The sequence below is a fragment of the Carassius gibelio genome, chromosome A13, assembly GCF_023724105.1.
Source record: "Carassius gibelio isolate Cgi1373 ecotype wild population from Czech Republic chromosome A13, carGib1.2-hapl.c, whole genome shotgun sequence".
Taxonomy (NCBI): domain Eukaryota; kingdom Metazoa; phylum Chordata; class Actinopteri; order Cypriniformes; family Cyprinidae; genus Carassius; species Carassius gibelio.
The window spans coordinates 4,468,786-4,488,168 of NC_068383.1; the positions used below are offsets into that span (position 1 = coordinate 4,468,786).

The 19,383-nt window shown below is 36.5% G+C and overlaps 1 protein-coding gene across 2 annotated transcripts in view; it reads left to right on the top strand.

The window, feature by feature from the left end:
• The window catches only part of LOC128025918 (MAM domain-containing glycosylphosphatidylinositol anchor protein 1-like), a 152,221-nt gene that overhangs the window by 34,589 nt on the left and 98,249 nt on the right, over window positions 1-19,383 (top strand). For both annotated transcript variants that reach the window (XM_052612529.1, XM_052612528.1), the window contains exons 3-4: window positions 950-1,089; window positions 14,193-14,367. In XM_052612529.1, the coding sequence (XP_052468489.1) occupies window positions 950-1,089; window positions 14,193-14,367 (315 nt within the window). The remainder of the gene's footprint in view (window positions 1-949; window positions 1,090-14,192; window positions 14,368-19,383) is intronic.

Sequence of the window (19,383 nt, forward strand, 5' to 3'; positions counted from 1 at the left end):
CATCGTTTACAGTGTGTAGGCTGCCGCGGTACATGCCTTCCTCTTCATAATCAAAGAGCTCACCGTGCAGTGACCGCCGGGCTTGGCTGCCCGCAGTGCTGGCTTATATTCCCGAGGGTCTTGAGTTTGAATTCTGCTCAGAGCTTGAAATGAAGCCCTTTCCAAACTCTGTTAGGAAAGATGCTGGAGGTTCTTGAGTGGAGATCTGACTCCTGAAACACGAGAATGGACGATGTCATCTGAAATTTCCGTTTTCGTATTGTTCTGTTCATTTTGGCATGTTCAGGCCATGCATGCTTTTCTTTAAACGTAAATATAAGAAGTTCATATCTCATAGCAAATTTAACCCCCCCCCCCCACACCAAAATTTGTACTGATGTCAGAATCACTACAGTTATGTATATTCTTGCATTCTTAATAATACTTAGTACATCAAACTTAGTACTTTTTACTTGTATTGCATTTATAATTAATTTTATAGTGGGTTTCAATAAAAAAAAAAAGTGCCAGTGTAGTTCATTCATTCATTTATTAAATGTCATTGTTTTTTATAATATACATAGTGTACATAATATACAGTTATAATCAGGGCCATATAATTTATAAACAGTACATTGTGTAAAAAAAATACAACATTTTATATTTGTTAGAAATGGTTCATTAAACCGTATTTATATCGATCATTTACTAAATTTAAGAAAAATCTTGATATTGTGTTATATAATGAAGTGATATCCAGACATTCTTAATTCTGGCAAAAGGTTTTCAAATACAAATACTTTTTAGGGTCACTGTATGTATGAGAGTACAAATCTATCATCCACTGACGGGAAAAATGAAATTGTAGAATCAGTAGTTTTAGTTATTTGGTTCCTGTACAGCATTTATAACACCACTGCTAAAGAATGAAGTGAAAATATAATAATCTTATTTTCTCTCTGTGCTTCAGCTCCTGCGAACGCTCAGATTGTGCATTCTGGGCAGACATGTGTGGTGAAGGAGGACAACATCAGTGAAAGGATCTACACCATCAGAGAGGGGGACACGTTAGTTCTGCAGTGTCTGGTCAAAGGACACCCGCGGCCTCAGGTGAACACAAACACACATTCACTAGTGGACGAAAGTCCAAATGAAACAAATAGAACATCTCTCTCTAAAACTGTACCTGTCAGAAAAATGTGATGGACAACTATCATATATTCTGTTGAGTTGTGGAGATTCTAGATTAAACTCTTATGGTAAATCTTTTACAGAGGTAAAAGTTAGAAACAAGCAACATACTATGTTTGCTTCAGCAGTCAGTTAATTTCAATTATTTATTAATTAATAAATACACTTTACAATTACATTTAAAAAATATTATATATTTTCATAATGTATTCATTCTTTTTTAAAAATCTAATTACATTTTATAAATTATTATAAAAATAAAATTCACACACACATATACAAATTAGTTATAAAATTAAATTATAATAGTATACAAAATTAAATTATATATATATATATATATATATATATATATATATACGCAATCAAATTAATCAGAGCAACCCGCCAAAAAATAAAAGCTTGCTGATTATAATTTCGAAAATAACGAAAATTCATATATATATATATATATATATATATATATATATATATATATATATATATATATATATATATATATATATACACAAAAAATTTAAACTTGAAAAGTGAAAAAAGAAAATGTAAATATTAGCATTATATTTTTAAGCATACAATATTTTTTTAAATACTATTTGAATTTTATTTTAAAATATACACTTTATTATTTTATTATTTTATTTAAAAAAAAATCTATATACAGTACTATACTTACTATTAATATTCTATAGTTATATTTGATGGGACACACTATGTGCTGTATGAGCATCAACCCAAATCTCAAGGTGCTCTCAAGAAAGCCAGACCTCTGTGTGTATTCTTTTTATCAATATACACATCATTTAAATTGTAAAATATAAATTAAAATAAATATGAATAAATGTTTTGCATACACAACAACTCACAACATGTTAACTTGTTGCCAGGTTTTTGAGAGGTCAACACTGACACACACTGCCCTCAGGAGCTACTGTACCTCTGCATGAACCATGCAGTTTGTGTGCGTATGCCTGTCACGTATCTGATAACAGATGACTGTAGACACTGAAGGAGAGAGGGTCTGTCAGTGGACTTTAGTTTTTTTTTTGAGGCTTGTGTTGGCATGTGAGTGTGTGTTATATAAGGTAAGGGTGAGCTGATAACAGTAGGAGGTGTGAAGAGCGTGGCTCCCACAGGCGTTCTGTCCACTGCCATCAGATCACTTATTAAAGACCCTCATACACACACACGCGTCCTCCCAACGACCTGTCTACATGTATTAGTTCTCCAGGTTGCATCAGCAGAACACCGATCTGATCTAAATTCCATCAGTTTTCACTCCCGCGGTCCTGAGGAAGAGTGCACTGAATAAAGAAGTTGCTATTCCATAACATGATCCACGATTTCCATTAAAAATGTCAGGGCATTGCGATGACAACAGGCTGAATATAGGAGCGTAATATAGAGTGTGAATATAGTCACAGTGTATGAATATAAACTAATGAGGATATTACTGCATGTACTGTCGGATGTTATTGCCTGCAGTGCCGGGCCTCTACGGGTCACTAGATAGTGTGCTTTTGTGTGTCTACATATTTGTGCCTGGACTCCAGGGCTTATGCATTGAATGTGTATTGGTGTATTCTGCCCTTCACTGACGTGTAATTGCTTATATTGGATTCGATATGTGTTTGCGAACTGAGTATACTGTACAGAATGTATAAAAGTACTGTTTGTAGAAGGACAGACGATAGATTGTCACAAAAAATCTATGCCTATTACTGATTTTAACTTATTTTAAACATAGGAAATGAATAAAAACAAGTATAATGCTATAAAAAAAATTATTTTAAAGTGAAAGTGACATACAGCCAAGTATGGTGACCCCCAACCATATGGTGACAATCTAGAAAACTAAAAAGAAGAAACACTAGATTTATTTTTAGTTCTATTTACCTTAGAGAAGTACTAAAAGTTTGGGGTCTGTAAGATTGTTTTTGAAAGAAATTAATACTTTTATTCAGCGAGGATGCATTAAAATGATCAAAAGTGACAGTAAAGACATTTATAATGTTACCAAAGATTTTTAATAAATGCTGTTTTTTTGGTTTCCACCAAAAATATTAATATTATCAAAATTTATAAAGTAAGAAATTTATCTGGAGCAGCAAATCAGCCTGATTTCTGAAGGATCACGTGACACTGAAGACTGGAGTAATGCAATAAATTACATTTAAAAATATATTCAAATAGAAAACAGTTCTATTAAATTGTAATAATATTTCACAATATTACTGTTTTTTTTTTTTTTTTTTACTTCTGTCAAAAACATAAAATCTCAGTAGTTTTTGTTATTACACCAATGTTAGAATGTTTCAGCACACTGAATTTATTATATTTAATAACTTAAAATGTGTAAATGTTAAAATATGCTCGTACCAGTCAAATAGTAATCAAATCACATAGTAATATTCAGTCTGATGTTTATATGTAGTGCAGATTTTTTCTGAGATATTTTCACATGGTGATTTTAGAAATCTTTTATTTGTCCAGTGCTAACTCTTATATATCCATTGGATCTGTGGAAGGTTGACTTGTAGGTGATGACAGTGATGCTGGGACAGAGATCTGGACTGATGCATGGGGACATTGGGTTCTGGTGCGTGTGATGCATCCCAAAGGGAGTGTTGAGTTGCTCTCTGCATTGGCGTTCTGCAGCGGTTTCCAAAAACATGATATGCTTTCCCCCCTCCCTCCCCTGCCTTTTTCTACCACATCGTCCTTTTTTTTCTCTGTGTGATTAACAGAGAGGCAGTAAAGGTCAGCCGTCTTCAAAATGGTGCTGTGTTTGGCTGTCAGAGCACATCTGCATGTCCATTGCTCTTTGAACCCATTTGTTGTTGATATCTTGTTCAGCATGACACAACTTCTATATTGTAAAGATGGAGATTGATAGGCATATGTAGATGTGTATAAATATTTTCCTTTAGTTAGCTGTACTTTTGGGGACATTTATACTACTATCAGATAGGATATGCACGTTCTTTCGACAGTTGACTATATACACTACCATTCAAAGGTTTGGATCAGTAATATATATATTTTTAATAAATATTTTGGCAGAAATATGGGAAAAGCCTTGCTAATGCAACAGGTTAGCTGTCAATTGACTCTAAATGTATAAAAATAAATGGATTGTTAAAACAACTTACTATTCTGGTATGATTCTAATGACAGAGAAATTAAAATAATCATATTAATAATAATTAAAATCGTTGGCATACAGAACACTCTGAGGAGCAAAAGGCTTCAAAAGTCTTCATTTGCTCCCCATTATCTCATTGCTGTCTAGAAACAATTAAGATTTCATTTGTGATTTTTCTCTCGTATATATTATATATCACCAGGCCTGATTTATCATACTATTTCTGACAAGGATGGCTTAGTACACTTGCAACATAAGGGAAGTTAAGTGAGTGAGTCTGTTGTGTATAGGGTGAGTGAGCAGTGATTGTGTTTAAGGTCATTGGGAAGGTCTAGTGGTGTTGGAGATATAGCTGTTTCACAGGACTCGCGGTTCACATCCTATAGCATTTCTGTCACATGGACATCGGCGGCTAAATGTACAGTCTTTAGTTACACAATAACAGCCTAAATGGCTTTTCTGAAAGAGATCCCGCTCCGCACATTATTTATTCATACTGCTGGTCACTGCAACCTTGGGCCCCGATCAGATAGAGAGAGAGAGAGAGAGAGAGAGAGAGAGAGAGAGAGAGAGAAACAAAGAAAAAAAAGGGGGATTGGTGTGAAGTTTGAGATGGGGGAGTAGAAGAAGGGGTCGTCTGGGTTTAGTTTCTGTTCTTGAGAGTTCAGAAGGATCAATACACTTTTGAAAACAGAAAGATCAGGTGGCAAAAAAATCACTCCACACCACATACGGATCAAGACACAAGGTCATACAGACAACAGAGAGACAGAGAGCAGAAAACACAGGCCAAGTCTATCTATCTATCTATCTATCTATCTATCTATCTATCTATCTATCTATCTGTCTGTCTGTCTGTCTGTCTGTCTGTCTGTCCGTCCGTCCGTCCGTCCGTCCGTCCGTCCATCCATCCATCCACAGATCTTTCTATCTATCTATCTATCTATCTATCTATCTATCTATCTATCTATCTATCTATCTATCTATCTATCTATCTATCTATCTATCTGTCTGTCTGTCTGTCTGTCTGTCTGTCTGTCTGTCTGTCTGTCTGTCTGTCTGTCTGTCTGTCTGTCCGTCCGTCCGTCCGTCCGTCCGTCCGTCCGTCCGTCCGTCCGTCCGTCCGTCCGTCCGTCCGTCCGTCCGTCCGTCCGTCCGTCCGTCCATGGACAGATCTATCTATCTTTCTGTCTGTCTGTCTGTCTGTCTGTCTGTCTGTCTGTCTGTCTGTCTGTCTGTCTGTCTGTCTGTCTGTCTGTCTGTCTGTCTGTCTGTCTGTCTGTCTGTCCGTCCGTCCGTCCGTCCGTCCGTCCGTCCATCCATGGACAGATCTATCTATTTATCTATATATCTATCTATCTGTCTGTCTGTCTGTCTGTCTGTCTGTCCGTCTGTCTGTCTGTTCTTACAAGTTCTATCCATCCATCCATCCATCCATCCATGGACGATTCTGTCTGTCCGTCCGTCCGTCCGTCCTGTCATTTCTCAATTCTTTGAATTTTCCTTACATTCAAATTAGAATTTTGCTTCTGCATCTTACTACATTTTACTACTGCAGTTCAAAATCTTGAATTTATGATTTTTCTATATACATCCGGATGAAGGTTGTGATGGTGAGGCACATATAGAGCAGAAGGAATATTAAAGCAGTGTGCTGGTGCTGTGAGTTCTGTAAAGCACACAGTGTTTGGAGTATTCTAGAAAGCACAGTTCTCATTGGCACCTCAGTGTGCACGGCATCTAAATGCATTACAGCAGATGGCTTTGCACAGAAACACTGTTTAACATCCTCTGATTGGCCACGAGAGAGAACGAGTTAAAGGAGGAGGGTTAGACACCAATGTTTTAACTTGTACCAGATGTCTCGTTGTACCATTGGTAATAGCAGGAGGGAGAGACTCGGGCATCAGAAATGTTTTATGTTTGAAAAGCTGATGGTACTGGGTGGGTAAACACGGTTTTAAAGAGGTCACATTGCAGAAAACATGTTTTTTTGAATATAAACACTTTGATTAACTATGTAGACATTAGCAGTTCAGACTAGGCTTCAAACACATTTAATTTGGAAGCAGGTGTGTTAGTGGTTCACAGGTTAGTCAATTAAAATCCATTTACATAATTACGTCTTAAAGGTACAGTAAAAGTTGAATGAGTTATTTCAGAAATAGGAAGTTAAATTCTAATTTAAAAAACGACAACACAATGTTTAATTTCAAGAAACTTTGATTAACGTTATTAGTTGACTTAAGACTAAAAATATAATGCTACAACATAATGTAATCTTGCAGTTGGTTTAATCTGAGATCAGTGATTTCACCACAAAGCATTATGGGTTGTGTTTTTCATCTAAACTTAGCTGAGCCATTAAAGTATCACTTTTCTTAGGGTTCTTCCTTGTTGCTTTAGGAATAAAAATATTTAAATGAGAAACTGAAATCAAATTGTACAGTAAAAGTGTAAATCCATGTGAAATAAACAAGGATATACTGTATGTTCTTGGAAGTATTTAATGAGAAATATATTTTATAATGAGATCTTTGACTTTTGTTCGCTGATTTTGGTATTGACAAATCAAAGTACAGATTGAGACATTATTGAGATCTTTTCTGAAACTCTTAAGGAAACACATGTGAGATAACTAGGGTCTTTTCTCTCATGAGAAACATCTGAGAGGAGAAATATTCTGTAGTAAGACCAAAGTCTATACACTCTTAAAAATTAAGGTTCCAAAAAGGGGCTTTCACACCAATTCCATCGAAGAACCATTTGAGTTCCTAACACATTATTTTATTTACATTCTTAAAAATAAAGGTAAAATGGTTTACATGGATGCTAGAAAAGCCATCACTGCCAATCAAAAAGATTTATTTTTAAGAATGTGTTTGATCATAGAGATTTTAAAGACATCTCAATTGTGATTTTTCCCAATAGAAAACTAAACCATGAGACATGTCACTTACTTTAATCTTTCTCCATCTCTTATGTCTCCATTTCAGCATTCTCTTGATCATACGGTTCATGTTACATTCTGTCAGCGCTCCGCCGAATGCCTCGGTCAGTACTGACATTATCGTAATCGTGTTCTTGTTGCTCATCTGCTAAAGCGTGTCACTTGTGATGCCAAGGTTGTGTTTTCAAATCCCAGGGAACACACATATTGGTAAATGAAAGCCTGTTTGTGAGAAAGTCAAATGAATCAGTGCTATAAAAGCAGTAATCACCCTCATCATTGCGATTCAGTTTCCTGTTCCAGACATTGCTCTCTCAGACTGATCGATCTCAGATCGCTGTTGATTGCCATCCAAGAGGAACTGGATCTCTCCCTGATCATGTGGTGTGTTTAACTCAGTGATTATAGAACATCACAGATGGATTAGACTTGTCACTGATGAACTTTGAGGGAAATTCTGTAAGTCAGGCCTTGCCAGACTTTTGACTATGGCCTTAAATACTGACCCTCAGTTTACAGTATGTGGCCAAGAACCGCCCACTTAGACAGGAAGAGACCATCAGAACTTTAAATCTGCGTATGTTCAGATGAAAGTGCTGTGTGACACAGAATGTTACAACATTTTAGGAAATAAAGAAATTCAATTGTTGAATTTGCTGTTTAGTGTGCTCTTACTTGCTGTTTTCAAGGGCATGAATGAGAATTATTGAAATTAAATTGCTGTGCAGAATTACTGAAAATTGATTTAAATGAATGGTAAGAGTATTTCCAGTACTTCTATGAGCAGAGCAGGAAAAGCTGCATGTGCAGTAAGTACAAGTCTAATTTTTAATCATATTCAGTTTCAGTTTAATTTTAGGTTAGGTCTTTGCATGTAAAGTTTAGGTTTTGTTGTAATTTTGTATGTGGTTTTAAAATTTCCATTCATATATATATATATATATATATATTTATTTATTATGGTTTTAGTCATTTTAGTACATAAAATGATTTCGTTTAGTTGCCTAACAGAACATTTCTCTCTCTTTTTTTAAGTGTTTCATAAGAATTTTCTTGATGATGGCTTAACCACAATATAAATAAAAAATGGGGGTTTAAAATGTGTTGCACCAAGTTTGATGCCATTGAAGGTTTTCACGTGTGAGCAAGACCGCAGAGGAGAATATCATAAAAGAATAAGCTCTCGCATGGTTTCAGAAGACTTGGAATATAGCGCAGGAATCGCATGGGCTACTTTTATGATGCTTTTAACGCCCCTTTCCATTTCCAAGATATTCCAACTTATTTTTGGTTTAGCAGAAGACCAAAAATAATATGAAATTCAAAGGACATTGTATATGATAACAACATTTTCATTTTTGGGTGACCAGCTTCTCTTCATAAAATGTGCATGTGAACATGGCGGTTGTTTTCTGTTGGCTTGTTTGGAGGACAGGAGTGTGATCTTGAAGGAGTGCAGCATCAGGCCACAGAAGGACTAACGCTGTACATCCCACATGCCGCAGATGTATTTCTGCCCTCATTGTGTCCGTGAGCAGAAAAAGCCACCTCACACTTTATGCTCTCATTTATTACGCTCGGCGTGGGAAGTTTGATAGAGCTGCTGTTTGTGTAACATATGGAGAGGTTTAAATACTCTGCAGCGCCGTGTGTTATTTGATTAGGATTGATTTCAGTGAACAGAGGTGCAGAACGGGAGATGAGCTGGCAAAATCTGACACTGCTTTGGTCTTCTTTCGCTCCTGCTGTTTTATATTTCTCCCTAGGCTTGCTTTTACCACTCAAACGGATTTAGTTTTCTAAATATTAGCACGGGACATCTGTGTATTCATGTACGAATTCGGACAGGATTGCATGCTTTAAAATTATGACTAGGGTGGGAGTGTCATGTTATCTGGATCTGTTGATGTTATGGAAAGTTGTGTTCTCAGGATGCTTGTATTACAAAAGCTAACACAAGACTTAACATTTAGATTTAGAACTTAAACTGATCTAACTCCAGTTTTTGCTTAGCAAAGCGCTGCAGGAGCTTCACAGTGGAATCCTGCTAAATTTCTGTTTATTTGGCAGCAATGACCCATAATTATCCTAAGTATTGCATGGCTACTTACCGAATAAATGGCGTGCACCTTGTAAATTTTACATTATTTACTTTGCTGGTTTTGCTACACTTTAGCAATACAAATGAACAGTTTCTGTCATGCCTATAAAGCACAAAATTTAATTTAGAGAGCTAAAGTGAATGAGAGAGGGATTTTAGAGTAGACAAGATTTTAGAGTAACACACAGTGTAAAGCTAAGCTGCAAACGTTGAGCTTTTGTGTGTAGTGATCACTCTTCTCCGATTTATCATGCTCAAATATAAAAAGCTTGGCAATGAGCATTAAATGCACTTACAGTAGCAATAACCCAGTGCTAGCGCTGAAGAGGACCACAGCCGCCCAGATTTAAGCAGGCTTGACAGGCGTTAAGTAATAAACGTCTCTTTGCGGATGCTTGACTTGGATTGGTGTCACTCGCAGAGAACTTAATTTATAGAGGCAGTTATAGGATGGGGGGAAGAGAAAACCTGAAGCGGAGCGAGAGAGAGAGGGTTTGGAGAAATGGGAGTGGGATGGTAAAAGCTCTCTACGGACACGAGAAAAGGAAGGTAAATGCACTTTATGATTTCAGTTCAGCATGAAAGAATCGAAAAAATTACCTCAATCTTTAAAAGATAAAGATTCTTTATTGGCATTTACTGTATGGTTAGATGAAAAACCAAAAGTTCTTAATAGCAGATAAATGTTCTTTAGATGATTTAAATTTAAGTTCTTCCTCTAGTTTTTTTTTTTTAATGAAAGGGTTCTTTAGGGAACCCAAAATAGTGTTTTTATTATTTGTATTTGAATTTTTTTGGTGGGTAATAAGAAATTGAATCCTAATATCTCTATATTATGTTTTCTCCTCATTTATTTGAACCCTTATCAAATTTCATAACTAAAGCTAAAAAAAACTAAAATTCCATGTTTTGCTGCCTGTTGCAGCTTTATTATGGACCTTTTATTATGGTTTTCTGTGGCTGCTGTTAAATGTCAACTTTAATGAAAATTTTGTTTTTAAATGTTGATTGCAGATATTTTGTTCATACAAAACACATCTTACTCTGAATAACCATCAGTGTAGAAAGATGAGTTACTGATTCAGCCAGATCATTTAGTCATTATGACTATGACTGTCCCTTGGTCAATGTTTTAGTATTATCGTTATATATCGTAGCATATTATTCTATGTTCTGTAAGTAATTTTTAGTTTTTGAGAATTTTCTTTTTAGTTTTAATTATTATTATTAAAGGATGTCTGTATAGGTTTTTATAATTTTTTTAAATAATTTAGCTTTAGTTACTTTAGCACTTCAAGATAAGCTTTAAGAAAGTGAGAAATGTTGCATTGGAAACTAGCTGAAATTTATTTTAGTTAACTTTAATTGTGTTGAAATAGAAGTAATCCATTTTTATTGATTGTTTGATTGTGGTTTTACTTTTAGTTTTAGTTAATGATGATAACCCTGCCCTTGGTCTGAGCAAACAGAACCAAACTCATTTCTGTCAAAATGGAAAGATGGGATTCAGAAAGCATATCAGCATATTGTAGAGTATATTGTGAGGCTGATTTTGCAGTTGAGACAGATGAAGATGCTAGCGTACAGCTAACAGAATCGTGGGATTTCTTTCCCAAGAGTTGACAGAAAAGGCGATGTGAAGAAAGAGAGACAGACGGACAGACAGCCAAGGTTTGCGCAGTCTATCGGGATTTCTGGAGCAGTAAAACATGCTGATGTGTGGCAGCTGTTGATGTTGAGAAGGGCAGCGTTGTCTCTTTCACTGGTTCATCTTGACCAATTTCTTCATCCCCTGTTGTGCATTGCAGTGTCTGTTACCATCAGCCAACCTCTCCTTTCTGTCTCTGACGCTCTCCGTATCACTGAGACTTTGAAAGTTTCTGTGCCACTGTGACTTTGTGTTGCTGTAAGTGAGCCGTCTGAGGCTGCTGTAATGATAGCCTATCCAGAGCCATCTGTCTTACATCTGCCAGCGCCTGCCCTTTGAGAGCCACGATGAATCAACACAATGATGGCAGAGTTTTGGGCTGCTGAGAAAACAAACAGGACATTTTTTTTTGGAAAATTCACAACCAATGGTGGATCCTTTCTGGGATGACACGGATCAGAGGTTTCAGAAAGGGTGCTGTGACCTACAGTAGCAACTTTTCTCATTGTAGAAGGTTTACAAAATACTGTATGTAAATGTATATACTGTATCCAGTTGCTGTAAGAAGTTTTTCCAGTATTTTTAATGATCCTTTTGCATTTTTTAGTTCATGGACCCTACATATGAGCAGTTTGGAGAATGGATAGATAGATAGATAGATAGATAGATAGATAGATAGATAGATAGATAGATAGATAGATAGATAGATAGATAGATAGATGGACAGGGGTTTAAACTTAAATGACTCACCACAAGTTGTAAGAGCAGTTCTTCAGTTGTAGCTTGTGGAGGACTACTATGCTAAAATCTACACAAAAAAAGAGGCTCAACTTTTTAATGATTTTGCCCCATCAAACAGCTTTTGACCAGCTTTTTTGTCCTTTGCCACCGAGAGGATAGGTTACTCCCAGCAGGAGCTCTCTCTCCTTTCCTCTGTGTTAATTTCTCACACCCCACACCTGATAAATGAACAGCAGCTGTGTCCTAAATCCACAGGCAAACAAACCTGAATAAACACAAAGCTTGCCGTTTACACAGGTCGGTGTAATCCCATAATCCTTTGCACGTACGTCCTAACCTTCCCGCTGCCCCCAGCGCTGCCAGCTACAATCGGCTGCTCACCCGTGTGGCACCCTGTTCAGAGGTGACCCCAGGTTATAATGCAAGCAGCTTACTGATGTCCAGAGGTGGAGAAGAGTAGGAGATTACACAGGCTTTAGTTTATGATGTTCACTTGACCTTGCATACTCAGTGCAAAGATTGTTTGAAGGAGTCAGAAGAATGATTGAGATGCATGAGACTCTTGTTGAGTCCCACTGATCTTGATCTTCTTTGTGACCGCTCTTTTTATACTTCTCTGTACATTTTTTGCACTTTTACCTCTATATGCAGTCATTACATTACAAGAAATGAAATCTTTCTGCATTTACATGGTTATCATTTATAGATGTTTCTGTGATTTTTCCTCATATGTTTATACTTTATAATTTTAACACGTTTAATCAATATTTTCATATAAAAATAGATTTACTTAATAATTGAGATTTAATAATTGTTTAAGACGTATCTTTTCATAGACTATGAACTTATATGATGATATTTTCTTATTTTGATTTTTATATTCCAGACTTTGATTTTGTTACTTTAACATAGAAAAAGAGTTAAAATATTTGAATGTAAAAAAAGGCATTTATATTTCTTAATCATTACAATTTTATGTTATATAATTAGTTTTTTTAAGACATGGCTCTTTTTATTGATCTAAATATAAAAATACAGTAAAGTCTCAGACCTCATTGAAAATCTGAAACAAACGTAAAATTTTTATTAAAAATAAATGGAAAGCTTCAGTTTTCTACATAATGTACATTATAGTTTCTATTCTATGCCCCGCCTTTCTGAAACGTGACATTGTTTTTTACAAACCTTATAGGTCTGAAAAGCGAGGTGTGCTCTGATTAGCCAGCTGTCCAGCGCATTGTGATTGGTCGAATATCTCAAGCGTCTGATGAAAATGTTACGCCCCTCTACAAATACTGTTATGATGTCCTGGTCACAACACCGGCGCGACAAGACAAAAACAATAAAAACCCATTACAATTGAGCCATTTGTTGCATCCAGTGAGGACATAATTACAGATTATAAAGATTTAGTGAAATTGATGTGACATACAGCCAAGAATGTTGACCCATACTCAGAATTCGTGCTCTTCATTTAACCCATCCGAAGTGCAGTGAAAACACACACACCGTGAACACACACCCAGAGCAGTGGGCAACCATTTATACTGTTGTGCCTGGGGAGCAGTTGGAGGATTGGTGCCTTGCTCAAGGGCACCTCAGTCATGGTATTGTCTGCCCAAGACTCGAACCCACAACCTTAGGGTTAGGAGTCAAACTCTTTTTATGCATTGCATTGCATAGCGCTGAGTAAACATAAAACCATGTCTGAATTTGTGATCGGAGAAATGTTGAACAGCAAGCTCTACTCTACACTGCTCAAAACTCGCGTTTGAATCATCAGTGGCAAATTCTTTAAATATGTAAACGTACTTACAGACTGTGAGTCTGAACAGCCAGCAATGCAGTCTACTCTGCCAGCATCAGGAAACAGTCCTCCTTAAAATGCGCCGCATATATCTGAATATTTGGGTTGAACTGTTCTGGAACAGTGTTGTAAATACAACGTAACCACTGATTACTAGTGGTGTCCTCTTTTGGAAGGCTAAACAAAGTATTTTTGCTTTTACAATAAAACACACAGCTTCACACAACATGGCACCGGCAGTAACAGCAGGAATCAAAGTTATGCCTTCTTTCTTTGCATGAATATTTGGGCAGCGTTATGCAAATATTCATAAATCGTTATGTAGACATGTGGGGGCGTGTTTAAACGAGGCGTTTTAGAAGGGCGTGGACAAGTCTTAACTTTTATAAAGAATATCTCTTTGGATTTTTAGACTTTAGTCTTTGCAACTTTAGGGATCTTATCTATTCCCGAACAGCTTGTAACACTCCAAAGAGAAAGGAAAACTTGAAATGGAAAAATATGACCCCTTTAATTCAACATCTCATTGATTGATTGATTGAAAAATCTAAATGTAAAACATGGGCTGAAATTAAATTCTTTTGCATGTTTATTATTAGCTCATAAGTCTCTGAATGTCGCCCCCTACAGGTGCGGTGGACAAAGACAGCAGGCAGCGCTTCCGACAAGTTCCAGGAGACGTCCATCTTCAATGAGACTCTACGGATCCCCAACATCCAGAGAGTGCAGGGCGGCCGCTACTACTGCAAAGCTGAGAACGGGGTGGGGGTGGCTGCCATCAAGTCCATTCGCGTAGATGTGCAGTGTAAGTGATAGGGCCACGATCCCTCCTCTTCCCAGCCTGATCCCTCCCAGATTTCCTGCTGGAGGTGAATCAGTGTGAACTCTCCAGAGCTCCATCTTTGTCCTAGTGCTGGATATAGGTGTGGGAGGTTATGGAAAACAGTAAAGGGAAACGATGCTCAGCTGAGCTGCCAAGACAAAAGAGGAAACAAATTGTAACACCCACCGCTTTTGGGGAGATATAATAAGCGGTGATTGATGGACATATGGGCTGCACTGGACAGATGCGTCTGGAGAGTTCAGGTGAATGAATTGGAAGGATCTCGAGTGAGAGTTGAAGCCATAGTTCAGGCAGGGTCACACTCTTTGTGTGTAAGGGATTCCCTGCAGTGCTGCCCAGCACCACTGACCCACTGTCCCACTGAGCCAAGGGTCAGGTCAGCGTCTACAGCCAGACCCCACAAAAACCACCTTCAAAAGACTCCTTATTCTCTCAGATCAACGTCATATTCAACACAAACAACCTTAAGGGGCATTCGCTCAGATTTAGTTTTTAATAATAATTATTTTATTTTTTAAATGTATTAAAATAAATTCAATTCATAAAATTGATTAAAATGTATAAAAATGTAATAACAAAAATATTAACCTTATTTTATACATACATAATGATAAAAATATTAATTTTTATATTGTTTTTATATTTTTGATACTTAGTGCATATTATTATATGCACTCTATAAGTATACATTTTTTATTAAAATAATATGCATCTTTTTATGCACAAAAACATTTTAAATATATCAATTTGAGAAGAATTGCATTTAAATATCTTAAATATTGTTTATGCATGCAATATATATCCAAAAACATAATTATTGTAATACATTTTTATATTTTTTATTATATAATATTTTTTCTCTCCCATTTACATTGAGCATTTTTTATTAATAATATTAAAAAATAAAAAAAAATCATGAAGTATTTTAAAAAATATTAATAATTATTAATATTTCAGTTAGTATGACTTATTGTCAGTTGATTTGGTTCAAAATAAGTCAGAATAAATGAAATAATCCTGGCTTGTTTGGTAAACTTGTTTTATGAAACAGCTCCCTAGCTTGGGTATGAACATCATATTTCATGGGTTCAGACTCATGCCATCGAGAATTCGCTTTGAATATTCACAAAGCTTGAATGCTGCACTTTACAACATTGAACTTGTGCTGAGGCGAAGCACCAGTTGTTAAGAAGCAAGCAGAGAAAAAAAAATCTCTCAGAAAACATCATTTCAAGATTATTTTAGGTGTTTATTTGTTTATAAAATGCGAAGAATTGCAGCAAATTGGTCAAAGAGGCCATTTAATGCATGTTAGCATAGATAAACAATAAACAGTTAATAAAACATACATTTATAAGTTTGGTGGAACCGGCCCTTATTCTTTCACCCTTATGGCTTTGCACGTCTCTGTTGCCACACATACTATCCTCTCACAGACTTTTAAATGCTTATTTTTCTTCCAGCCACTGACACACAACAAGATTCAGTCAGCGATCCCCCTCTGCGATATTCGAGCATCACGCTTCCCCCGTGGCCCCTCCTCGTTCCCCAGAGGATGGATGTGTTGTTCAGTGGGGTTCCCCGGGGGCGGATGATAATTGTGTAGCAGGTAAACAGGGCAGGCTGACAGCTTCTCTGAGTGGAAGCATTCTTGACGGGTGATGCTTGTTCAGTTTCCCCCACTGGCTCCACACGGCTCTGTGGATGACTTTAGCACCACAACACCGGCAATTAGACTCAGCCTGACCAGAGCGACGAGGCACGGCGCGGACCACCGACCACAAACACTCACACAAAACATCCCCCCTCAATCTTCTACAGCACCAAACCCCATTACTGGGAGAAAAGAGAAGTAAGAGAGCAAGTGTGAGCTGTGAGATGGAAAGGGGAGAGGTACAGAAGGTGTGAAAGATAAAGATACAAGAATCACGGAAGCGGGATTCAGAGGATGTTGGGAAAGGCGTGATAATAAGACCGTCAGAATGGCCTGATTCTTTTATTTGGCTGAATAAAAGATCCATGCCGCTTTTGTAGCATAACGCCAGCGTTCGCACAAGTTTTAAGGGTTATTTAGTTGGAAAAGTGATGACAAATCTCTCTCTTTTTCTGTTCCCTACTTTTCCTCCGAGCTCTCTGTTGGTTCATAGCTACGTCCAGGGGTGTTTTGATGTGGTCTGTTAAAGGGACTTTGATAGAACCAGTCACTGTTCCGTGTGTGCTGTGCTAAAGCTATTTGCCTGATTTTATGTCAGCATATTTCATCTATTTAACCTCAGCCTGGCACATGCTACAGAGCAGACAGCCTTAGTTAACATTAAAGAGAGAGATGCAGGAGAGCGATGTGCAAACCACAGGTTTTCAAAATGAACTAGTCTGTGGTTTGTCAGAATGGTTATTCAACTAATTGGGTATAATTAGGCGGCTTTGGGGTTTTGCAGTCAAAAACAACTGGACGAAAAGGGTTCCAGGCATATGTTAAAAAGGAATTTCCTTTAACTTGACATGTTATAAAACGCAATACTTATCACAAATTTTCTTAATTTCTATATTTGTCTTGTTTTTCAGTAAAAATATAAAGACAAAATTAAATGGGATATATTTGCTTAATATATTATGCAAAATTGCATCATGAATTTAGATTTATTTTCCTTTATATACTGTATATTCACTATATTTTAGCTTATAACAAGAATATATATTATTTTATTAAAACTATTTAAATATTTGTTTATTTTTCATATATACTATTTTTTTCCAATTATTATATATGTGATTTGCACAACTTTTACATGAAAATGGCTTTTTTCAGTACTGTATATTATGCAATTTTGCAAAATTCATTGTTAATATATCTTGTTCATATACCGTACCTGTACATATTTTTACTGGAAAACAAGACAAAAATATAAAGTAAATCAATTATGTTTTTAAGCTTTGCAATGTATTGCATTTGTATATGATAAATTATGATTTAATATGAACACAATTATTTGAAAATATATATGAAAACAAGTCTTTTATTATTACAAGATAATACTTTTATTATCTTATATTATGCAGTAATATGGAACACGCAAATGTATCTTGTTTTAATGATGTTAAGAACGAATAAAGCAAAAATAGAGACCAATCTTGACCAATGCTGTGCAGCTAATGCAGATATTGATGGGAACTTAGAAGCCATTAAACACATTAAACATTAAACACACACAAACTCACTCGGTGGTTATTTTTGTGGGGGCAGGTCATTCTCTGACCGTGGCACTTTGGCCAGTGAGACAGTGGGTAACTGTTCTGGGGTCAGCGTGCCTCTACTGTAAGGATGGACTTGGTTCAGAGGCCCAGTTCTCACCCTTTCATTCCTTCAGTAAAGTTCAGATCAAATAATTCAGCACCAGGTAAGAAAGACGGCAGCATGTGTGGAGCGGCTGGTTCGGTGAACTCTGCACCAGACATATTTATTCACTGCATCTTTTCCTTTTCGTTTCTTATATACATTTTCAGGATTTACATTTTGTTCCATCTAGGTGGATTCAGTCAGGTATGTGGGCATAAGTCACCTGAATCCTATGTGTTATGTTTAAAGCAGATCACTTTAAATGTATAAACGGTTTGATACTGCTGTGATATTTCACACTGTTCATTTGTTAGAACATGAAATGCAACAAGAATGACATTTAGTATATAGTTTATTTGTAGTTAGATTAGGCATTATTGCATTTAACCTAAGCAATCAAGTCTTGGACAACAGTCACCACTGGCACAAACAAGTACAGTATATAAAGTAGAATCACTTGATCCTGTCTCACTTCCTCTTCAGTTCTCGTGAGTGTCACTTTCTGAAGTATTTGAAAAAGAGTTCTTAACACGTCCTGAACATTTGAAATGTTTAAACTGGCATTTGTTTTTTCATTGCTCAGTGAACTTTGAACTTATGATTCATTAAGTATCGAGGTTCCCACAAAAATATTAAGCAACATATCTGTTTTCAATATTAATAAGAAAAAAACAACAACAGCATATTAGAATGATTTCTGAAGGATCATGTGACCCTGAAGACTGGAGTAATGATGCTGAAAATTCAGCTTTGCCAACACAGGAATAAATTACATTTTAAAATATATTCAGATAGAAAACAATTATTTACATTTTAATAATATTTCACAATTTTACTGAATTAGCTGTATTTTTGATAAAATAAATGCAGTCTTGATGAGCAGAAGGGTCTTACAGTCCCTAAACTTTTGAATAGTAGCTTACATGAGATTCGTTTTTTTCTCTCCCAGGAGAAAACTCTGAGAAGCAACTCCATTTACTCTGCATTTAATCTCCTAGGAAATATATGAAAGAAATCTAATTTATCAATGTGTTTGTGTGATATGGGCTCCCTTCGGGTTTTGCTTGTCCGTGTGCTGAGCTGGAGTGTGTTTGGTTGTGCTTGTTGAGTGTGTTTGGGCACAGGCTAGTCTCTGCTCTGATTCTTCTGGAGTGTGTGTGTGTGTGTGTGTGTGTGTGAGCTGGCTTTCAGCCCTGGCTTGACTGTGAGTGCCAGAGTCTGGCGTCACAATACAGTCCACAAAAAGCCCCTTGTGCTGAAGACACCAGAACAACACTGGAGGAGAATAAAAATGAACTAGTGACTCACACACATACACACACACACCAGGCCTGACACTATATTTTAAATCTTACTGCGCTAATTAGAAGATTAAAGTACAAGAATTCTGCCTTTTGCTAGGAGTTTAAGGAGTTCTATCGCTCTCTCATACACACACACACACACACACACACACACACACACATACGTCTCACACTTTTGCAGGTTATGGAGAAGTTACATGGTATTTAACCTTTGTGTTGGGATTGTGATGGGTAGTTGGCTAACGGTGAGTCACTGTGCTTTCTTTAAGCCCAGACAGAAGTGTGTGTGTGTGTGTGTGTGTGTGTGTGTTTGTGTGTGTGTGTGTGAGCGCCCAC